Here is a 22,591-nt window from a genome sequence, read left to right on the forward strand (position 1 = left end):
AGACCTCAGGTTCTGGCCCAGTCCCCAGGGCTGGGCCAAGAGGAGTCTGCACCCTACGCCCCACCTCTGGTGAGGGGCTTCCTCCAGCCAGCAGGCAGGACCTTGGTAGACCAGACCAGGGGCATGGCAGGCACAGTCCTCCCCCTCGTCCTAGCTACTCCCCCCAAGCCCTTCTGAGGCCAGAGTAGCGTCCCTCCTCCTTCGAGGATGTTTCTGGGCCCAAGACCTGCTCTGCTGCTCTCCAAAGGGGCTGTCCGTCTCCGTGGGACTTTGTCTTTCTGTGTCAGTTTTGCAAACACAAGAGACACAAATATGATAGAAAGAAGCAAAAAAAAAAAAAAAAAAAGTAGGGTGCCAAGACCGTCATGTGACCTTGGGCAAGTCACTGTACTTCCCTGTTCCCTGGACCTCTGGGGCTCAGACGGAAGGCCCATCTGGGATTCACAGCGTGTTCCCTCACTCCCCTCAGGGCCACCATTAATCAGGTCGGGCTTCTCTGGTGGCTCAGAACGGTAAAGAATCTGCCTGCTATGCAGGAGATGAGGGTTCGATCCCTGGGTCAGGAAGATCCCCTGGAGAAGGGAATGGCCACCCACTCCAGTATTCTTGCCTGGGAAATCCCATGGACAGAGAAGCCTGGTGGGGCTATGGTCCGTGGGGTCGCAAAGAGTCAGACACAACCAAGCAACTAACACTTCCACTTCCTGTAGCAAAAAGCAAGCCACACTGGCCTGGACCCATTCTGAGAGGATAGGTGGGTCTGTGGGGTGGTGTTTCTCCAGGACGCCGAGGGGTGCTATCACTGCCCCAGATGGCTCCCACAGCCTCAGGGCACAACCCAGGGCATAGCTCTGCCAGAGTGGGGGAGCGGCAGGCAGGTAGGTGTCCCACAGAGCCATCCTTGCTCCCTACTCATCTTCCAGCACCCGTCTGTCTGGGTAGATTCAGTGGCAAAAGCAAGAGGGCTCCAAGCAGAAGGGGGCTTCTCCCTCTCTTTCTTGGGGAGTGGGGGTGTAGGTGCCTACCTCGCTACAAAGCCTGGGGAGACCCTCTCACACCCCCGAGGGGCTGCAGCCAGCACTCTGCCCTGCTGGCACCCCGGCCGTCTTCTTTCTTGGCGGACAGGGTCCCCATCCAGCACTACTGATTTCCTCTCCTGTTCGTCCCACAGCTGTTTGACACCTGTTTGACACCAGGAGAAGGTGCTGGTGGCCAGCACCCCAGCCCTCACCCCAGGAGGTTAAGCTCTGCTACAGGGCTCTGACCAGGGGGTTGGACGGAGTCCTGCGAACCACTGCATTCTGAGGCCGGAAATGTCACCTCAGTCAAGAAAACTGATACCAAAAAAAAAAAAAAATCATCCTTACTTCCTTAAAGGATTTTTTGGGAAATTAAGCCAAGTGGTAGCAGGCAGTGGAATGTACAGATAAAATGTCCAGGGGACCCACCCAAGGCTAGGTCTCCAGACCTCTGTAACTCCTTTAGGAGGGAAGGGTGAGCCCTGCTCACAGGGTCTGAAAGGGCCCCCTCTCCTCTTAACACTAAGGTGCCATTCTGCCCTGGTGTCCCCTGGGCCAGGGTTGGGGGCTGCCTTCCTGCCCTAATGCCTTTTGTGTGCCCACTGTGTCCGGAGTCATCGAAAGGCCCAGACTCCCCTCAACTCCTGTACCCTGGGCCCCACAAGGCTCTGTGCACCCCTCTTCCGCAGCCATCTCCCAACCCAAGTTCTTCTCCATGTGGGCTGTCATAGGAAAGTGTCCAATACACTCAGCCATTTCTGTGAACATCTGTTTTGCCTTCTTGTGGCAGAAACCACTGAGTAACCACTCCCCCTGAAATCTTCTGTGCAAGGCAGTGGTATTCACAGAGTCCGCCTTGCCACTGGCCTCCAGGTGGGTTAGGACCCTCCTTGCCCCTCGCTGCTGCTGCTTCCAGACCCCTGGCTTTGCATCTTACCTCCATGGCGCCTTCTTTTCTGGAGCATCCTAGCTCCTGGCTCACAGCCATTCCCTCTGTCACCCCTGACCTCTTCCTGCTGCTTTCCCAGGTCCTCATGGACAGTCCCTCCCACACGTCAGGGCTCTGGGTTCCTGGGCTGCCTCTCCTCCCGAGATTCTCTGCCCTCCCTCAGTCACTCATGCCAGCTTCAACTCTTGCATCCTTGTCATTCCAGCCCCACCACCAATCTCAGCCTTACACCCCACTCTCTGACCACCATCTCCCTGTCCAGCTCCCTGACATCCAAAGTCTGTGATGCCACTGGAACTGCTGGTCCGTTTCTCTGACCTGCACCCCTCATCACAAACACACCTTCTTACACTTACTCTTTCTTATTTTTAGTTATGGTAAAACATACCTCTATGGTTTTTCCAGTAATCATGTACAGATGTGAGAGTTGGACCGTAAAGGCCGAGCGCCCAAGAATTTATGCTTTTGAACTGTGGTGTTGGAGAAGACTCTTGAGAGTCCCTTGGACAGCAAGGAGATCCAACCAGTCCATCCGAAAGGAAATCCACCCTGAATATTCATTGGAAGGACTGATGCTAAAGCTGAAGCTCCAGTACTCTGGCCATCTGATGCAAAGAGCTGACTCATTGGAAAAGACCTTGATGCTGACTCATTGGAAAAGACCCTAACCCTAACCCTAACCCTAACCCAGATTGAGGGTAGGAGGAGAAAGAGGGTGACAGAGGATGAGACGGTTGGATGGCATCACCAACTCAGTGGACACGAGATTGAGCGAATTCCAGGAGATGGTGAAGGACAGGGAAGCCTGGCATGCTGCAGTCCAAGGGGTCCCAGAGTCCGACATGACTTAGCAACTGAACAACAAAAAACATACATAATGTAAACTTTACCACTTTTACTTCCCTTGCACATACTCTTGGCGTGCTTATTTAAGAGTTAAACCGGCTTTATCAACCCCTCCCCTGCACTCCAGGACCTGATGTGGCTGGAGAAGACACGCCACTGCAACGACCTGGCCCCACTGTCTTTTCTGGAGCTTGGACTTCAGCTGGCCTCATCTTGCCCACTGGCCCCCTCCTTCTCTAAACCATCAGGTCCTTCCCCGTTCTCAGTCTCCTATGTGAGTTTTCCACATCTTCTTTCTCCTCCAACCTCCTCCTCTCTCCCAGCTGATGCCCTTGCTTCTCCCTTCCCGGAGAAAAGAGAAGCTTCTGAAGAACTTCCAGAGATCCCACCATATCCTCCCACCTCCCGGCAACCGCTCCCCTGGTTCCTGCAGCTGAGTTCTCTGTGTTCCCACCTAAACCCGGCCATCCCCCTGCGTATGAGCTGCTGTCCCCCGTCTGGAATGCTCTGGGCCGTGGCTCCAATGCTTCAGCCCCGCACCATGTTCCTGTTCCCTGCTCCACAATCATTCCTTGGAGATCTCATCCATCACCCAGTCTCAGAGTTGTAAATACCTTCTCTATGTTGACAACTCTCCAAGTTTTCCTCCAGCCCATTTTCTCTCCCAGCCCTTAGACTCACGTAGTGTCTACTCACACACTATCAGTTCCACCTGGATCTTGAATAGATTCGCCCACAACAAAACCCCCGCTCTCGCACCTCAAACACAGCTCGCTGCTCGCCCTCCTCACCCTGCTTCCCACTGCTTTCCACTGCTTCGGCAAGCTGGGCACATCCTGGAATCCTGTCTTTTTCTCCCACCCCACATCCAATCCGAAGGAAGTCTTGTTGGCTCTGCAACCAGAACCCAGTGCTTCTCGCGTCTCCATGGCTCCCAGCCCACTCCAACCCATGAGCAGTGAATAAGCTGGCTTCCAACCTGGACCCCAGTGGTCTACTCTCAGCACACAACCAGAGGGGTCCTTTAGCAAAGGGAGTCAGATGCCATCACTTCTGCCCCCACAAACTACCCCCATCTCATTGCCAGTGAGGGCTGAGTCCTGGGGGTCCCAGGACCCAGTCCCATCACCCCTCCCGGCTCCCTCTGTGTCCTTCTCCTGCACCCCCTCCCTCTTCTCTCCGCCCCTTGGAGCCTGCTGTTCCCTCTGCCGGGAACATGCTTCCTCCAGCTAACACTGTCGCCTCTCTAAAGTCCTTGTTCTAATGTCCCCTTCTCAATGGGACACTTCTGGCCACCCTGTTAGAAGCCTCCCTCCCCCTCTCCCTCCCCCCTGCACATTCTTCTCTCTTTCATCCTCCTGGGTTTCTTTCCGAAGTCCTGAACACCTTTCTTTGTCCTGTATCATCTACTTATTTAGTACATTAGCCTTTCTCTTCTCTTTTCCCCCTTAGAATGTAAGCTCCGCAAAAACCAGGATCTTGATGTCCTGTGTGTGGATAAATCCCAAGTATCTGGCACATGGCAGAGACTCCAATATCTCAGGTATTAGGCGCTCAGTTGTGTCCGACTCTTGCGACCCCATGGACTGTAGCCCACCAGGCTCCATGGAATTCTGCAGGCAAGAATACTGGAGTGGGTAGCCATTCCCTTCTCTAGGGGATCTTCCCAACCCAGGGATCGAACCCAGGTCTCCTGCATTGCAGGCAGATTCTTTACTGACTGAGCCACCAGGGAAGCCCCAGTATCTCAAAGGTGTGAGTAATGAGAACCCACTCCAAGTCTACTCAAGATTTCCAGCGTGTTTCCAAACGCTGGGCGATGTTACAATCTGTGCTTGAGGTTAGCAGGATTAACAGCAACAACATCAGCTCAAGCACTTTCATTAACTGGTCCAACTGAAAGGTCTAACTGTCCTGTGGGGGCTGGGATTCCCTTTCTAGAGATGAGGAAAAGGAGGCACTAAGAAGGCATATGACCTGCCCAAAGCCGCTATGCTGGTCTAGGGCTGGGACTGCAGAGCGGGTCTCCCAACGTCAAGGTCCCTCCCTGGCTTCTCTCCTTCACCTCAATCTGCCTCTCTGGTGTCCCTTCATGGAGAGCCTTCCTGCTGGGGACACACACACACACACACACTCCTCCACCTTCCCCAAACACCTGTTTTTTAAAGAAGGAAATCAAGATCCCTGGAGGCGTGCACATTTAAGCTGAATTACCCTCAATTATCTTTTAAAACTCACTCTCCAAAAATCTCAAGCAGAATGTTTCAAACATTGGGAATATAAATTCCAGAAAACTTGCCATCAAGGTGTCTAAAATTCATGTCAATGTGTTGGAGGAAGTTGTGTTAGTTCCTGTGTATGAATTACCTTTTAGCCAAAAAAATGAATCCTAGTTAAACTCTGAACAAGCCCCTGGCTCCTCGCTCCTGTGGGTGGATCAGTGGGCCCTTCAGGGGCTTCTCCTGGCTGGACAGATGGATGCATACGTGTGCATCCACAGAACTCCTGGCTGGTACCCACGCACATGGTCTACCATGTTGGGATGGCTCCCTGTCCTCCAGGAATCACCCCAGGTGCTTCCTTTGGGAGCACGTGGTTACCTGCCCACAGGCTGTGGGCAGCCCCAGTGCCACCTCGTCCTGCCTTCCTGATACCACTCGACGGTCATGGGTGTGGAGAACTCACAGGGTCCGATCTGGTCTAAGAAGGTAGGAGAAATGATCCGAGCAAAAGGCAGAAGTCTCTATCCGTGTGCAGAGGGCCCGAGGTTTCTTGGGGAACCAGGCAAAAGTATGTGGGATTGAGAGACAATGGTCTGGGAATCAAGGATGTCATGGTCAAAGCCAGGCCAGGCCCCTCCCATGTCCCCACACAGCACACCCCAGACGTCTCTGGGGCTTGAACAGCTGCTCATGAAGTCCCACAACGGGGCAGGCAGGGGGAGACAGAGTGGGTGGTCTCAGGGCCTGGACCTGATTGGGGGATCACTCCTGGTTTCCGCAAACCTGTGTAACAGGCCAGCAGGTACCCTCACCCCGCACCTGTATAGTGAATCCCCTCCAGGTAGCCCCTTGGCCTGCCCTGACCCATGCCCTTATCCCAGATCTGGGCACTTGCCTGGGCCCACTTGCAAGCCACTCTGTCCTGGGCCAGAGCTGTAACCACAGGGCCTTACTGCCCTGCCCATTGCTCCATCTCTTCTGGGGTCCTGTCCTCCCAAAGGCCTTGAACCTACTGCCCTGGGGGAGGTCTCTGCAAGCTCCTCAGCGTGATGGCTCCGAGCTTGGACTCGAGAATGGGGCTTCTCACCTGTGGCAACTGTGGACATTTAGGGGCTGGATAATGCTTTACTGTGGGCTTCCCTGGTGACTCAGATGGTAAAGAATCTACCTGCAATGCAGGCAATGCAGGCTCGAGCCCTGGGTGAGGAAGATCCCATGGAGAAGGGAATGGCTACTCACTCCAGTGTTCTTGTCTTGAGAATCCCATGGACAGAGGAGCCTGGTGAGCTGCAGTCCACGAGGTCACAGAGTTGGACATGACTGAGCAACTAACACACACACAATGCTTTCCTGTGGAGCCGTCGTGTATTGTATGATCTTAGGAGCATCCCTGGCCTCTATCCAATAAATTCTACCAGTACGCTCCTCTTCCCACCTCTAGACACTGTCCTTTGTCCCTAGAGGGTGAAACTGCCCAGGGTTGAGAATCACAACTCTAGAATCAGACAGTCTTGGGTTCATGCCTGGCTCAGCCCCTGCATGACCATAAATAAGTACAAGTCACTTGACCAGTCTGAGCCTCATTTTCCCCATCGGCAAGACATGGAGCCCATCACCTAACTCATGGTGGATGTGAGGATTAAAACGATGTCGTATACGTGGGCAGACCAGCACAGCATTTGGCGCAGAGTGAACTGTTAATGAAGTGCCTGCTATTACTAGGTTCTGACGCTAAGCCTGCCGGACCTTGTGGGCTCGGCCCCTGCCTGACCCCTGGGTCCTGCTGCCGACCACCCCCCAGCTAGGGAACTGCTGAAGACAGGAGCCCTCAGAGCCCTCAGCTGCGGGCCATCAGGAGTCCCACAGGAGGGTAGCCGTGAGGGGTCGGCCAGGCAATTATTCACAGTGGCCAGGGAGCCACAGGGGAGTCTGGGTTCTACCCAAACCACTGGAAGCTTCTTTGACTGGAGAATGACCGTGAGTACACAGGGTGGGAGGGGCTGCAGGGAAGGAGGGAAAGGAAGATGCTGAGAAGCCACCACGAGTAGTGAATCAACTGGAAGGAAACCCTTGGGTCCAGGGAAGCTGAGGTTTGGGAGCTGCTCATGGAGGCATCTGAAGGACACGCGGGGCCTCCCACCACGCCCCTGACCCCTGACCCCCGCTGCTGGCCCCTTCCTGTGTCCAGTGAGCCCCCACTATGTGACGTCTTGTACGTGGTACCGTTGATTCACACACTGGACACAGCCTTGGCCCCCCAGGACTCTGAGTTTGAGGACTGAGTGGGAACGGACGGGGCTGAAGGCATGGACAGCATGGAAGACAGAGAAGCACATGGCAGCTCCTGCCCCCGATGGTGAAAGCCGCAACGCGAGGAGGGGGGAGCAGAGGACCAGTGCACCTCACCCCAGAGCTCTGGGCTTCCTTGCGGAAAAGATCAGCAAATGCCCCCGAGAGCGCCCTCCTCGGAGGGACTGTGGCCTGCTGGGGCCGTTGGCCCTGGTGACTGTGGTAGGGCCACCAGCAGCCACAGCCAGGCCCCAGGGTGATGATGAAATCTGTGAGTTTCTGGGAGCTGCACCCAAACCCTGGCAGAGACAGTGGGGGCACCAGGGCTGAGCAACGGCAGAGCTGCCCGAGGACGGGCTGTGGGTACTGCTGAGCCAAGTACCCACAGGGTACCAGACTGCCCACGTATCTGTGGAAAAGAACCGCTGGAGGCCTTCCACCACCTCCGCGTGTTCCCACACAGAGCCGGGTGCGAAGCTGCTGTCCGGCAGCCAAGAGGCCCAAGGGAGTCCGTGGTGGCAGCAAGTCAAACTGTTCCTCCGGGCCCTGGTTCCTCCTGTGGTGGGTGTGACCCAGGTCACCTCCTGGAGGTTCTGGCCACCCAGCACTCATTAACTCCCTTCTCATAAGACAGGACGCCACCTTCTGAAGGGGCTTCCCTGATGGCTCAGTTGGTAAAGAATCTGCCTGCAATGTAGGAGATGCGGGTTCAAGCCCTGGGTCAGGAAGATCCCCTGGAGAAGGGAATGGCTACCTACTCCAATATTCTTGCCTGGAGAATCACATGGACAGAGGAGTCTGGCTGGACAGTCCATGGGGTCGCAAAGAGTCAGACACGACTGAGCGACTACACCACCACCACCACCACCACCTTCTGAAGGCAGCTCTCAAAGTCCCCTGTTATGGGAAAATGGTGTCCCCTCCCTCCACCCAATTCCTTTGCTGGAGACCTAACCCCAGTACCTCAGAACGCCATCTTTAGAGATGAGGTCTCTAAGAAGGTGACCAAGTTAGAATGAGGTGGGTCACTAAGGTGTCCCTAATCCAATATGGCTGGTGTTATAAAACTGGGGAGGTTACGACAGAGACAGGCAGACACAGAGACAACGTGAGGAGACACAGGCGGAAGGCAGTGGCCTACCAGCCACGGAGAGAGGTCTGGAGCCCAGCCTTCTCTCACAGCTCTTGGAGGGAACCAGCCCTGCCCACGTCTTGGGCTACCAGCCTCCGAACTGTGAGAGAATGCATTTCCATTGTTAAAGCCGCCCAGTCTGGCACTTGGTCTTGGCAGGTCTAGCAAACTTATCCTCTCAACACTGCTCCTCACTATTCCTTGGGCTCCATGCCCCCCAACCCAGCCGCTCCTCTCACAGCCTCTGGTTTGCCTGAAGCCACGGAACACAGGGTGCTCAGAACAGTGTGCTTAAATAAACAACGAGGTCCTACTGAATAGCACAGGGCACTTCATTCAATATCCTGGGATAAAGCATAATAGAAAAGTATATGAAAAAGATGGGAGTTCCCTGACGGTCTACTGGTTAAGATTCTGCGCCCTCTGACTGCCGAGGGTCCCGGGTCAATCCTTGGTCCAGCAAGTAAGAAAGCCCTGTGGTGAGGCCAAAAAAAAAAGGATGTGTATATATGTATAACTGAATCACTTTGCTGTTCAGCAGAAATTAACACAACATTGTAAATCAATTCTACTCCAATAAAAAGTTAAAAAAAAAAAAAAGAGTGATGTGCTTATGAGCAGAACACAGGGCAGGCCCTGGGGGCTGGAAGACCTGAGTCTGAGTCTTCATTCCATCGCCTATCGACGGGAGGACAAAGGGCCAAGCTCTCTAGCCTCAGTCTCTTCGTCTCTAAGATGAGTTCAGCATCATTTCCCCTCTCTCACTGCATTATTGTGAGTAGGAAAATGGAAACAAGAGGACACGTGTGAAAATCCTCTAAGTCACAGAGGACTGAATGAAGTCCTCACTGTTCACAACACAGCACTCTCTGGTGAACACTCGCCCCACTTTGGCCTTGTACTGAATTTCCTGTCAATTAAAAACTTGACTCCCTTTCTATTTTGTGACAAAACATCTCTCCCCATTCCATACTTCTAAAGTTGCCTTTTTGGATTCGAGGATATTCCTCTTGTAAGAATTAAGTGGTTTTTCCAGCTCAAGAGCTTTTGGATCTCGATTCTTTCATCCAATATATTTACCTCCCCCCCCTCCCCCTTGCCAGTTGAGCATCATTCATAAATCCAGTGAGTGGGACCGTCTCTCTTCATCCAAATCTTTATGGAATGTACTGAAAAAGGCACAGGACAAGTCCTCTCTCCAAATGATCTACACCCTGTTGGCTTAGCCCTCAGTTGGCAGCAAATTTACTCAGTCACAGTAATACCCAGTGATGTGCTGGAGTGTCATGTTGGTAGTTTAAAATCAGCTCCGGTAGAGTATTTATACCACAGAAATTAGCAGATGATACAAATCAGATTTCAGCTCCCCCTTCCCACCCTGTCAAGAGCCAGTTGTAAATATTCACTAGCACACTGCATTCAGGCCACCTGTGTGTGTCTTACTCAAGCTACTGGGAGAAACTTTGTCAAGCTGTTTGGCCTCCAAATGAACACATGAATCTTTATGGAGCTTAACAGCTGATAAAACGGTTCAATATTCTTGATTTAATTTGGTTCTTTCAACATCCCAGGAAATTAAAAGTCTGGCTTTTGTGACCCATTGGACTGTAGCCCACCTGGCTCCTCTGTGACATTTTTCAGGCAAGAATACTGGAGTGGGTTGCCATTTCTTTCTCCGGGGGATATTCCTGACCCAGGGATTGAACCAAGGTCTCCTTCATTGCAGCAGATTCTTTACCTGCTGAGCCATCCACGAATAGGTTTACTATTAGTGAAAAGTGAAAGTGAAAGCCGCTCAGTTGTGCTCTGACTCTTTGTGACCCTATGGACTATTCAGCCCATGGAATTCTCCAGGCTAGAATACTGGAGTGGGTAGCCTTTCCCTTCTCCAGAGGAGCTCCCCAACCCAGGGATCAAACCCAGGTCTCCCACATTGCAGGCAGATTCTTTACCAGCTGAGCCACAAGGGAAGCCCAAGAAGACTGGAATGGGTAGCCTACCCCTTCTCCAGGGGATCTTCCCGACACAGAATTGAACCGGGGTCTCCTGCATGGCAGGCAGATTCTTTGCCAACTGAGCTATGAGGGAAGCCCCATTAGTATACCCATTTTAAAGATGAGTAACACAGGTTAATGATTGACTTAGAGCCAGATCGCCAGTAGGGACTCAAATGCTCATGTTCTGATCTCAAGGTCAACATTCTCTTCCGCTCATCATCTGACTGCTCCCTCACCCCTGCTGGTTGTCACAAGCATCCTGAATTCCCCCAGCATCCCCTGCTCTGGGTTTACAACATGGACAAGTCGACAGGGAGCATGTCCAAGGCCCCGGCCCTTCCCATAAGCAGCATATCTCTGAGAACTGATGAATGATGCTTCTCTGCCTGGGAGAGGGTCCTTGAGTGTTTGACAAGACTCTGCATTTTGTTTCTGATTCACTGATGACAGGAGGCCACCTAAAATGACAGCAACCCTTCGTGCTGTGTGTCTCAGACTGGGGCCCCCTGAGAAACACCGATGTAGGGTTCAGGGCCTGAAGGCTAGAAGAGATGACAGGTGACAGGTGACAGGGTAAGGAAAGCTCGAGGTGGATGCTGCAAGCTGGGAGAGCCAGACAGGCTTCACTCAGCCCATAGTGTGTCTCAAAACACTTTTAAAAAAACCTTAAAAGTGGGAAGCTTTCATATAAAAAGCCAGATTCTCAGAATCTCTTAAAACACTGGAAATCTGGCAACACAGATGGAGTTGAGGGGCTCTCTTTCTGAAGGGGTGTGAGCTGTACAATCCACAGCATCCTGTTCCCTATTTTAGGGGTTGGTTGAGTCTCTCACACCCCTAGGGCATGCATGCGTGTGCACGCTAAGTCATGTCCGACTCTGTGACCCCATGAACTGTAGCCCACCAGGTTCCTCTGTCCATGGGATTCTCCAGGCAACAGTATGGAGTGGGTTGCCATTTCCTCCTCCAGGGGATCCTCCCCACCCAGGGATCTGAACTGGCATCTCCTGCCTTACAGGTGGATTCTTTACCAGTGGTGCCACGTGGGAAGTCCGTGTCCCTGGAGACCCAGCAATCAATGGGAAGTAGGGTGGATCTTGTAGACCATGACAACTAGCCTTTGACCCCTGCCTCAGAGCTGGGGTGAAAGGGGTCACTTATAAAGGGCTGGTTGCTTTGTCCTTTGGGGGCTGCGGTTTGGGTCATGGCCCTTCTGAGGAAGCAGTGGACAGAACTCAGCTGGGACTCTTCCCTGACCACTGGGACGTTCCCTAGCCTCTGTGTACCTCAGTTTCCCATCTTAAAAGTGGTGATGATCATATTTAACTCACAGTGTTGTGGTGAAGATAAACCAGTTAAGCCACAGGAGAGTCTGCAAACCCCAATAAGCCCTCGGTCTACACTGGCTGTCCTAGTCTGACCCCAGCCTGCTTCCCCGACTTTCTTCCTGAAGTCGCAGCACTGGGCCTCAGGTGCTGCGAAGAAAGTGGGGTCTGTCCACCCCCCAGGGGGCATATTTTCTAAGACTGTTTTCTCCTGAAGAAATGGGCCTGGGTAGAATGGGAGTAAAGGAAAAAGCGAAAGAAGAGTCGCTTAGTCGTGTCTGACTGTTCAGGACCCCAAGGACTGGAGCCCGCCCCCAGGCTCCTCTGTCCATGGGATTCTCCAGGCAAGAATACTGGAGTGAGTTGCCATTCCCTTCTGGGGCGGGGGGGGGGGGGGGTATCTTCCCTGACCCAGGGATCGAACCTGGGTCTCCTGATTGCAGGCAGGTTCTTTACCATCTGAGCCACCAAAATAGGGGGAGGGGTGATAAAATTGGGGCTCAGAGGGGAAACAGGCAAGAAAAAGCAAAAGCACATGATGCACCTGCCAGTGGGGGCAGCGGGGAGTGGGATTCGCAGACTGGCGGACGTCAGCCTCCCCTCCCTCTACTCGGGCCCGCCCCCACCGGCAGTACCTTCCCCCGAGCTGGCATCGCCTCCTCCAAGCCCACCCACCTGGCCCGCGCTGTTGATTCAGCTGCGGAGACCGGAAGGAATCTGTTTGCAAGTCCAGGACAGACGGAGGACCACACTTTTTTTTTTCCAGCTAAAAAAGTCATGAAAGGCCAAGAAGGCAGGCCTCCTAAAGACTGCGTCCGGCTGGACGGCCAGATGCTGCTGGAGAGATAGCGGAGGCTCACAAGGTAACAAGGCTCACAAGTTCTCAGAACCGGCCCGGAGATGCCCTTCTTGCTGGGGGGTGGAGGTTGCGGGGATTGGGATGGGGGCATGCGGAAAGCCCCCGGGGCTTCTCGCCGACTCCAACACAACCCGCGGCAGTAAGCACAGCAGGCTGGAATCTACGGAGACACGAGTCACCATAGCAGTGCCCTGGGGTCCACAGACGACACCTGGAGGTGGCACAGCGCCCAGCATCACGTTTTAACCCAGCGGTGATGAGGGGCCGAGGCCAGCCATGGTGTGCGGGCCTTGAGCAGAGAGCTCGGTCTGCAGCATTGCCTGAACCTTTCTAGACGAGGTAGTAAGCCTCGTCTTAACTGCAGACGCTGAGCCTGAGAGCTAAGTGCTTCTGCCCAGGTCGGCTGGGGCAGGGACCGGGCAGGGTTCAGTCTCTAAGAAGGCTTGGGGGACCCGGAAGCCTATGCATCCTGCTATCCCAGTGGGCGCCAAGGTCCGAGCAGCCGGCACAGGCCCCCAGGTAGGGACTGTCTGAAGAGATCAGAGCTGGACGTTCCCCAGAGCAGATGCAGGGCCTGTGGGAGAATTGCCTCCAAGCTGCTGGAGGCTGTCAGATGTCGTGGAAGCAGAGGGCAGAGTTCAGTCTCTAAGGAGGCCTGTCATGGAAGCAGAAAAGGGGTCCATCCTCTGTAACTCCAAGGGCAAGACCAAGGTTGCGGGAAGAGCCTCCCTCACCACAAAAACGACTGAAGAGCGGATGGATTTCCTGGATCACGGTGAACAGGTTCTATCTGCGAGGGACTGCCCCAGGTGTGGCCCCCCAGAGCAGCTCAGGTGTTGGCAGGTCAAGGCGGGCAGGCCGGGAAGGCCCACCCTTGGGTTGTGGGCGCATAGAGAGTGTGGGGTCAACAGTGCAGAGGGATCTCAGGCTTCTTTTAGGGTCAGCTGTCAGGGCCACCTGCTCTCTCCTACTGCATTATTCATCTGCTCATTCATTCAAGAAAGTGAGAATTCCCTGGCTGCCCAGTGGTTGGGACTCTGCGCTTTTCACTGCTATGACCCAGGTTCAACCCTTGGTTGGGGAACTAAGATTCCCCCAAGCTGCATGACCATAAAAAAACACATGGTTTTGTGTTTTTTTCCCCAGCACTATTCTGAACAAGAGCCTGGCAGGCTGCAGTCCATAGGGTCAGAAAGAGTCGGACATGACTGAAGCGATTTAGCATGTACGCGTAAGATATAAGAAGGTGGAACTTTACACCTCAGGTGGGGAGAGAGTGCCCCTTGAAGAAGTGGTATTTAAGTCAAGACTTGAATGATGCTTTCGACGATGCAATCCGGCATTCCCTGCCAAATAGTTGCTAAATCCCTGGCATCTGTGTCTAGCCCTCGGAGGGTTCAAGACCTGGGGGTAAGGGTGTGTGGCTGGTCCCTTCCCGTACCCAGGCTCACCTGTCAGGCACATATACTGGTGGTGGTGGTGGTTTAGTCGCTAAGTCGTGTCCAAATCTTGTGACCCCATGGACTGTAGCCCGCCAGGGTCCTCCATCCATGGGATTCTCCAGGTAAGAATACTGGAGTGGGTTGCCATTTCCTTCTCCAGGGGATCTTCCCAACCCAGGAATTGAACCTGGGTCTCCTGCTTTGCAGGCAGATGAACTGATGGAGGTCTTTATTTTCCTATGAGGATAATCCCCTTCCCCAAGAATGTGACTCTGTACTTGATTCCTGATTTTAAATAGACTTCCCTGCTGCCTGACACATATTGGAAACTGTTGTAAATACTAACAGGCAGTGCATCCTTCCAGTTGCTCTAAATTTTATCTTTGGATTGAGCACAGTCAGCAGGACTTAAATGGCCGCGATGTTCTGTCAGCCCTCGGCTGCGCCCGAGGAAACTGCTGTGGAATTGTTGAGGATGTCGATAAAACTGTCACACAGGATTCCCCTCACGTCACCTCACGGGAGACACTTCTCGGGGTCTCCGGGCCAGAAATCATAGTCTTTGGGGGGCAAATGGTTAGGTTTTTGTCTTACAGGCAACTGTAACTGCTTACATTTGCCCTGTTATAAGTGTAACACTTAACACTGCCCTGTGACACCGGGCCTCCTCCCACTCACCTCACCCTGGGCCGCAGCGTCCCCTCCCCGCCCTGCGGTCCTCTGCCCCGGGCCCCTCACTCTGTGTGTCTTTGCAGACCACCTCAAGCTCTCTTGGAACGAGGCGAGTGCATCTTTCCTGCCTGCCTCTCCCTCACAGCGTACTGCGAGTACATCTTTCCTCCCTTGCCCTCCCCTCACAGCGTACTGCTCCTCACTCCAAGCCCCAGAATGTTCTTCCGTCTGGAAAGGAAGGCCAACACGGGAGATGATCCAAGTTTGTTACATTCCAGTAAAGTCATGGACAGCCACAGACTCCTGAGACGATTTCTCACATTTCCTGGAAGTGAGTTCGGGTCACAGAGAAATGGGTTTCACAGCGTAGGAAGCAGATCGAGACGTGGGCCAGGCTGAGGATGTCCCACACAGCCATGGCTGTCCCCCCACAAAGTCCCCCTCAACCATGTCCCCACAGGCCCCTGTGAAGTACTGGGGGTCTGCAGGTCCCACACAGCCACAGCTGCCCACCCACAAAACCCCCCTCAACCATGTCCCCACAGGCGCCTGTGAGGTACTGGGGGTCAGCAGGTCCCACACAGCCATGGCTGCCCAGTCACCCTCAGCCGAGTGTCCCGCAGCAGCAGCTGAACCCTCTGGTGCAGCGATTCAAGAGGGCTCAGAATCCAGCCCAAATCAAGGGCCGTGTGCTCATCCTGAGTGTCTGTGGCTCTGGGTCCCCCGGTGACACCTCTCCAGGTGACACCTCAGCTCATTACTTCTGCCGCTCACAGCTCACTGACAACCAGCTCTCACTTGCAATCACACTGCGGGCATTTGGGGTGAAGACAGCTCCAGCTGTTGCACGCCTGGCCTGCCTGCCCACCCCTCGCACCGTCTAGACGCTGGCACGGGCCTGTCAGCATCCAAATGACAGCACGTGCCCAAGCCGCCGGGCGTCAAAGCCCGCTCCCTGCCTGCAACTGCACATGCAGAATGAAGGCCAGTTTTATGGTAGTGAAGTGAAAGTCGTTCAGTTGTGTCCGACTCTGTGATCCCATGGACTGCCATGGACTTCTCCAGTGGGTAGCCTTTCCCTTCTCCAGGGGATCTTCCCAACCCAGGGATTGAACCCAGGTCTCCTGCATTGCAGGCAGATTCTTTACCAGCTGAGCCACAAAGGAAGCCCATTTTTTTTTTTTTTATGGTAATGGGGACTCCAAAATGTAACGCCAGAAACCCCACAGCACCTCACTCCTCACCACCTTCATCATGTGGGGAGGTCAGAGTACCCAACTCCCCAGGAGTCTTAGACTGAACCCTCGATTCAATGCATGACCGGGGCCTCTCGGGGACGAGGGGTTACTAAGGTGCACTTACTGCTCCCAGAGCCTCCTGACCCCCCGGGGTCTTCTCAAGCCTCCCCTCCCTCTCCACCCACCCCTTCAGCTAGGTGACCTCCTCTGGTCCTCTGGGCAAGGCCTGGAACAGCCCAGGGCACCCACCTACTGCTGCTGGGGACCCCCTTAGGGATTATCTCAGTGCACCCCAGAGCAACTGCAATTCACGAGGATTCACCAAGTGGAGGCCTGGCTCTGGGGTACCTGGGAAACTCGGCTGACTTCCCATCAACCAGCCCCACATTTGACCTGGCCTCCACCTTCAGACGCCCCAGAACTTCAGAGCTGCCTGGGAAGAATGTATTTAGTAGACTAGCTCACACCTTTTACAATCCAACCCCACAAACTAAGGAACACATTCGCCCTTAACCTTGGCGGTGGTTAGGTTGCAGGACAGGGGGTCAACCTTTGTCTGGGGGCCTGGATGAGCTGCACCTGTTTCCGCAGTGACCAGCACCAGGTCACGGCCTCTCTGCCACCCAGTGCTGCTCCATCTCTGGGCCAGCCAGGCTGCCCCTGCCCCATACCACCCTGGGCACAGCCTACCAGAGGGGTGCAGGGCAGAGAGGGGCAGGACTGCCTTGGACTTCAGAGCAGTCCAGGCAGGAAAGCAAGTTCCTCTGCTCCTTCCGAGGGAGGAGAAGCCGAGACTAGCACTCTTACTTGGTCCACCCCCTACCCTCGCATCACCAGTCTGCCCCACCTTCCTGTTCTCCCAAAATGAAAGTCGCTCAATAGTGTCTGACTCTTTGCGACCCCATGGACAATTCTCCAGGCCAGAATACTAGAGTGGGTAGCCTTTCCCTTCTCCAGGGGATCTTCCCAACGCAGGGATTGAACCCAGGTCTCCTGCATTGCAGGCAGATTCTTTACCAGCTGAGCCACCAGGGAAGCCCCCTGTTCTCCAACGCCTACTTCAAATCGCGCTACTTAGGGCACTTCCTGTGGGCCAGCCAGCCAAGTCTGCTCCCTCTGCTGGACTGCCGGCCTGAGGGCAGGGACCGGGCCCTCACACCTCCAGGGCCCCCGACAGCACCTAATCTGTTACCAGGTGATGCCCACTGGTGAGGCTGGATTGGGAGAGCTCAGACTGGGCTCCAACCCCCTCCCATGGATGGTCCGGGCTCTGGGGCAGGCAGCCTTTCCATGCAGTGCCTCAGTGCTTCCTTCTGGACCAGGGACACCGCCCTGGGACTAGCCAGGCTGTCCCCCTCTCTGCCATGCTGCCGGGAGGAGACTCAGGAGGATCCAACTCATGTGCAATGGGCCTGAGAGCACCCCTGAGCCCGGGCCTGCCTCGTGTCAGCACAGGACTAGCCGCCACCAGACACCCAACAACAGGGTACCACCATCACCCCTCCCGCCCCAAACAAAGCCCTGCCTGGGGCTCAGAAGGCTTGAAGATGTGCGCCCTAGCATGTCCGGGGTAGGTTTCCAGGGCCCAAGTTGTACCACAGCTCAGCAGGTTCCCCTTGGCTGCAGTAAGTGTGTGTGTTTGTGGAGTGTTATGGGCGCATGTGAGCACTTACACACAGGTGAGGGGCACGGAGGTGTGTGTCTGGGGGGGGGGGATTTGGGCACAAGCCAGGAGGAAGGAAGAAGGAGGAAGTGGGACAAGCCAGAGCCCCCAGACCATTTTCACATGAAGCAAAAATTTGGCTTCAGGCTCACGTGTCCCTGGCTCCAATGGCCGTGCAAGGCAGGGCCCAGGGACGGCGAGAGGTGAGGGACACCGAGCAAGATGGGGGGTAGGGGTGGGCGGGGGTTGTGGATAGGGGGAGCTGGCAGCAGGGTCTGGGCAGAGGCTCCGGCCCTCGCAGGGCATGAGAAGAGGCACTGCCAGGGGCCAGATGGGGGCGGAAGTGCCAAGAGGGGGCCGTGGAGTGTGAGCAGAGGCCCAGCCACTCCGGGGTTGGTGGGGAAGGCAGAGCCTACCTGTACCACGGCGGGCGGGTGCTGAAGGCCTGCGGTCATAGGTGGCAGGGTCCTGCAGCGGGGGACTCATCCAGTGCCCCCTTGGTGCCCGTGCCCAGAGCCTACCGTGCCTGCAGCACCAAGGGCCATTCTGAGGAGGATCTGAAAGAAGAGGGCAGTGGGAGGGGCGGCCCAGACCCTGAGCACAGAGCAGACTCACAGTGGGCCCGAGGAGGCAGGGGAAGATGCTAGAGGGGCCCCACGTGTGGGGCATTCCCTGGCACGGTCTGAGGAAGGCAGGAGGTGCACTGAGCAGGAGCCAGCCCGGCTGGGTGGTTCAAGAAGGACTGGTGTGAGAGCAGAAAGCTGTCGGAGGCCAGGTCCTCCTGGCAGAGTTGGGAGGATGAGAGCAGAGAATGCAGGCAGAGCTCGGGCCCTGGCAGGGGAGGGCAATCTGGGAGACTTGGCAGAACGGAAAGGTGGACCGTGAGCCAGGATGGGAGCTGGATGCCTTCTGGAGCTCAGGCCCCATCCCAAGGGAATCCTGGGGGTGGCCAGTAGGTAGAGCTGACCTGCTCTGTACTCCGCCCAGCTCACACAGCCCTGCCTGTGCACACAGCCTTCCTGGCTTTACTCCCACGCAAGAGCAGGACAGGTGGGAGCGAGGGTCACTACCAGGGCAGATGGTGGGGTGTCGGGGGGCAGTTCAGTAAGTATGGGGGGGCTTGAGAGCAGTTGAGGGTCACGTGTAGGTGGTGTTGGCCGGAAGGGTGTGGAGGAAGGGGAGGCAATGAGATGGGGACGATGCCAAGAGGGGAGACAATACCAGGCCAGGGCTGGGAGGAGGTAACCTGCGGGAAGGTGGGAGACAGCGGGACGATCTGAACGGGGGACAGGTGTCCAGGCCAGAGGATGCCAAGTGGAGATGGGGAAGGTGCCAGGCAGGCGGTGGGCAGGAAGGGAGATGTCAGGCTGGGGAAAGAGGGCAGGTGCCAGGCGGGGAGTGGGGAGGAGGCAGAGGGTGCCAGTCAGGAGCAGCACGAGGAAGTGCCAGGGAGGGGTGTGGGTGCCAGACACGGGGGAAGAGAGGAAGGTAGCAGGCAGGAGGGTGCCAGGCAAAGGGAAAGAGGGGAAAGACAGGGGAGAATGGGGAGGTACTGGGTGGGGGGGAGGGAAAGATGCCAGGCAGGGGTGAGGAGGGGGGAGAATGTGAGGGGAGGGATGGGAGTCTGCCAGGCATGGAAGAGGTGCAAGAGAGGGAGTGGGGGAGGTGCCCGGCAGGGGAGGGAGAGAGTCAGGAGTGGGGGGGGGCGGTCAGGAAAGAAGGAGGGGAGGAGGAAGAAGCAGAAGACGGCTGCCAGGTAAGGGGAGGTGCCAGGCAGGGGAAAGAAGGGAGGTGCCAGCCGGGGGTGGGGGGGACAGGGAGATGCCAGGCCAGGGGAGGCGGGGGAGATGCCAGACGTGGGGGGGGGGCGAGGGATGCCAGGCAGGCGGGAGGAGAGGAGATAGCAGGCGGGGTGGGGGAGGAGGGGTGCCAGGCAAGGGAGGGGGGTGATGTCAACGCAGGCAAGACGGGCACCGACAAACAGGGAGGCCGGGGCGCCGGCGCAGCGCGGCCCGGCGGCGTCTCCTCTGGTGGCCCGGGGACCGCGCGGCGCGGGTCGCTCACCTGCTCCCCCGGGACCCCGGCCCGGAGCGCGGCCGCTCGCTCCCCGCTCGGCGCTCGGCTCGGCCCGGCGCCTGCGCCGCCGCCGCAGCCCGGAGCGGGGGAGGCGCAGGGAGCGTCTGCAAAGAGCGAGCGGCTTAATAATGAGTTAGGGATCGGAGCGGACGGCGTCGCCCCGTGCATCCGCACTTGTGATCGCCGGGCTCGCAGGCCCGTCGTGAGCTTCGGGCTGAACACGGATGCGCTGGAGGTCTGCAGACGCGCCTGCTCCTCCGCGGGCTTACCCAGACCGCCAGAGCATCCCGAGTGATCGCAGGCGGTACCCACTCCAGGACACACACACATACACACACCACACCACACACACACCAAACACACCCCCACACACATCACACACACACCGCATACACACACACCACACACACACACATACCACACCACACGCACACACGCACACACCCCCCCACACACACCACATACACATACATACCACACCACACGCACCACACACCACACACACCACACACGCAGACACACATCACACAAACACACCACACACATATACACACATACCACACACACAGACACACATCACACACACATACACACCACACACACACTCACCACACACATACACACCACACTCACCACACACATACACACCACACACACCACACACACACACACCACACACACACACACCACACACCAGGCACACAGAGACCACACACACAACACACACACCCACACACACCACAAACACACACACCCGTGCTGGGACAGGTTCGGACCAATATCCCCCACCCCATTATCTGCTTGCACACTCATGGTCTCAATCTGAGTGAGTGAGTGAAGGTCGCTCAGTCACGTCAGACTCTTTGCATGTGTCAGATTCTCCAGGCCAGAATACTGGAGTGGGTAGCCGTTTCCTTCTTCAGGGGATCTTCCCAACCCTGGGATCGAACCCAGGTCTCCCACATTGCCAGTGGATTCTTTACCAGCTGAGCTATCAGGGGAGCCCCAAGGTCTCATGTGGGTCCCTCCAGCTCTGCTCCTCTCTCTGCAGGGACTCTGGAAGCCCAGATGAACCTCTCTGCTCACTTGCCCACCTCTCTATCTCTGTGAACCTGACTATCTTGAGAGCCTGGCATAAGCGAGATCCTACAATAGCTGCCCTTAAGTGACTAACAGCTCAGTAGCATAGGACCTCAAGGTTCTTCCATGTTGTAGCATGTGTCAGAATTCTCTCTCTTTTAAGGCTGAATAAGATTCTGTTGCCTGCAACAGAGAAAGACAACATCATATCACTTGTACGTGTGATCTAAAAAAAAAATGACACGAATTTATTTACAAAACAGAAATAGACTCACAGACACAGAAAACAAATGTAGGATTACCAAAGAGGATGGGGGTATAAATTAAGTTTGGGATTAACAGATACACACTATATAAAATTCAGCCGTGAGTCAGTGAAATCTGGGGTTGTTCACTGTAGTGCTGCTTGAATACCAAGAAACTGGCGATGTCTAAATGTTCGTTGGCAGGTGACAAAGTAAATAAATCAGGTGACGGATGTAAACGTGACAAGATGAATATGCCACTCAATGAATCTATCAAACAGTAGGGAAACCCTGTGTGTGCTGATAGAGGAGGATAGAGAAGAATCTCAAAGATGAGACAAGAGAATAAAAGAAAAGTGTGCAGAACGGTGGGCAAAGTGTGCCAAAGTGTGTGATGTGTGATGTATGTGCTCGTGAGTGCTTCACTATACACAATCACAAGTCCTCTAGAAGGATCCAGGAGAAAATGGGCACAGTGGTGGCCTCTGGTCACCAGAGGGCTGGAGGTTGGAGTGGAGGGACATTTACTTTCCACTCTATTTTCACTTGTAGGTTTTGAATTTAGACTATTTTACCCATTCAACAAATAAGTAAATGCTTACAAAAATCATCTGTATCTTCTGTAAGACTTTTAATATTTTCTGATCACCTGCTATGTAAAATCAGACCAGGAATCCATGAACCCATTCGAGAACTTCTGTCTGTGTATCTCGCTCAGGGGTCCTGCATCTCCTCCTGGAGCTGGTATTACTGTGGGCCTGGCTCTGTACCAGACTGTGGCGCAGGGGTGTGAGACGCCTCTGGGCCATATGGGGGTTGAAAAATGAAAGTGTGAGTCACTCAGTTATGTCTGACTCTTTGCAACCCCATAGACTGTAGCCCGATCCTTTGTCCATGGGATTCTCCAGGCAAGAATACTGGGGTGGGTTTCCATTTCCTTCTCCAGGGGATCTTCCCGACCCAGGGATCAAACCCAGGTTTTCAGCATTGCAGGTGGATTCTTTACCATCTGAGCCACCAGGGAAGCTCCAGATGGGGGATGAATACATGTAAATAGATAGCTCAGTTGGTAAATAATCTACCTGCAGTGTAGGAGACCCTGGTTCAATACCTGAGTAGGGAAGATCCGCTGGAGAAGGGATAGGCTACCCCCTCCAGTATTCTTGGGCTTCTCTTGTGCTCAGCTGGTAAAGAGTCTGCCTGCAATACGGGAGACCTGGGTTTGATCCCTGGCTTGGAAAGATCACCTAGAGAAGGGAAAGGCTTCCCACTCTGGTATTCTGGCCTGGAGAATTCCATGGACTGTATACTGTATAGTGGGGTCGTAAAGAGTCGGACACAACTGGGCAACTTTCACTTTCGCTCTCACACAGTGCAGTCACAGAGGCCAGTCCCAGTGCTGGAGGGGACAGAAAGTAGAACGGAGGGTGCTGGGGCTGGGAGGAGAGGGAGTGGGCAGTTAGGGTTTAATGGGACAGAATTGGTCTTGCTGGATGAAAAGAGCCCCGTGGATGGGTGGTGCTGATGGTCTAATAGC

The 22,591-nt window shown here is 55.1% G+C and overlaps 1 protein-coding gene across 2 annotated transcripts in view; it reads right to left on the reverse strand.

Moving 5' to 3' along the window:
* SMARCD3 (SWI/SNF related, matrix associated, actin dependent regulator of chromatin, subfamily d, member 3) overlaps nucleotides 1-19,814 on the reverse strand; it is a 33,214-nt gene extending 13,400 nt beyond the window's left edge. For both annotated transcript variants that reach the window (XM_061415214.1, XM_061415213.1), the window contains exons 1-2: nucleotides 19,718-19,814; nucleotides 18,070-18,210 (exon numbers count right to left, since the gene is read on the reverse strand). In XM_061415214.1, the coding sequence (XP_061271198.1) occupies nucleotides 18,070-18,108 (39 nt within the window). In that variant the 5' untranslated portion in view covers nucleotides 18,109-18,210; nucleotides 19,718-19,814. The remainder of the gene's footprint in view (nucleotides 1-18,069; nucleotides 18,211-19,717) is intronic.
* Nucleotides 19,815-22,591: the final 2,777 nt, after the last annotated feature.

This window comes from Bos javanicus, chromosome 4, assembly GCF_032452875.1.
Source record: "Bos javanicus breed banteng chromosome 4, ARS-OSU_banteng_1.0, whole genome shotgun sequence".
In the NCBI taxonomy this organism is placed as follows: domain Eukaryota; kingdom Metazoa; phylum Chordata; class Mammalia; order Artiodactyla; family Bovidae; genus Bos; species Bos javanicus.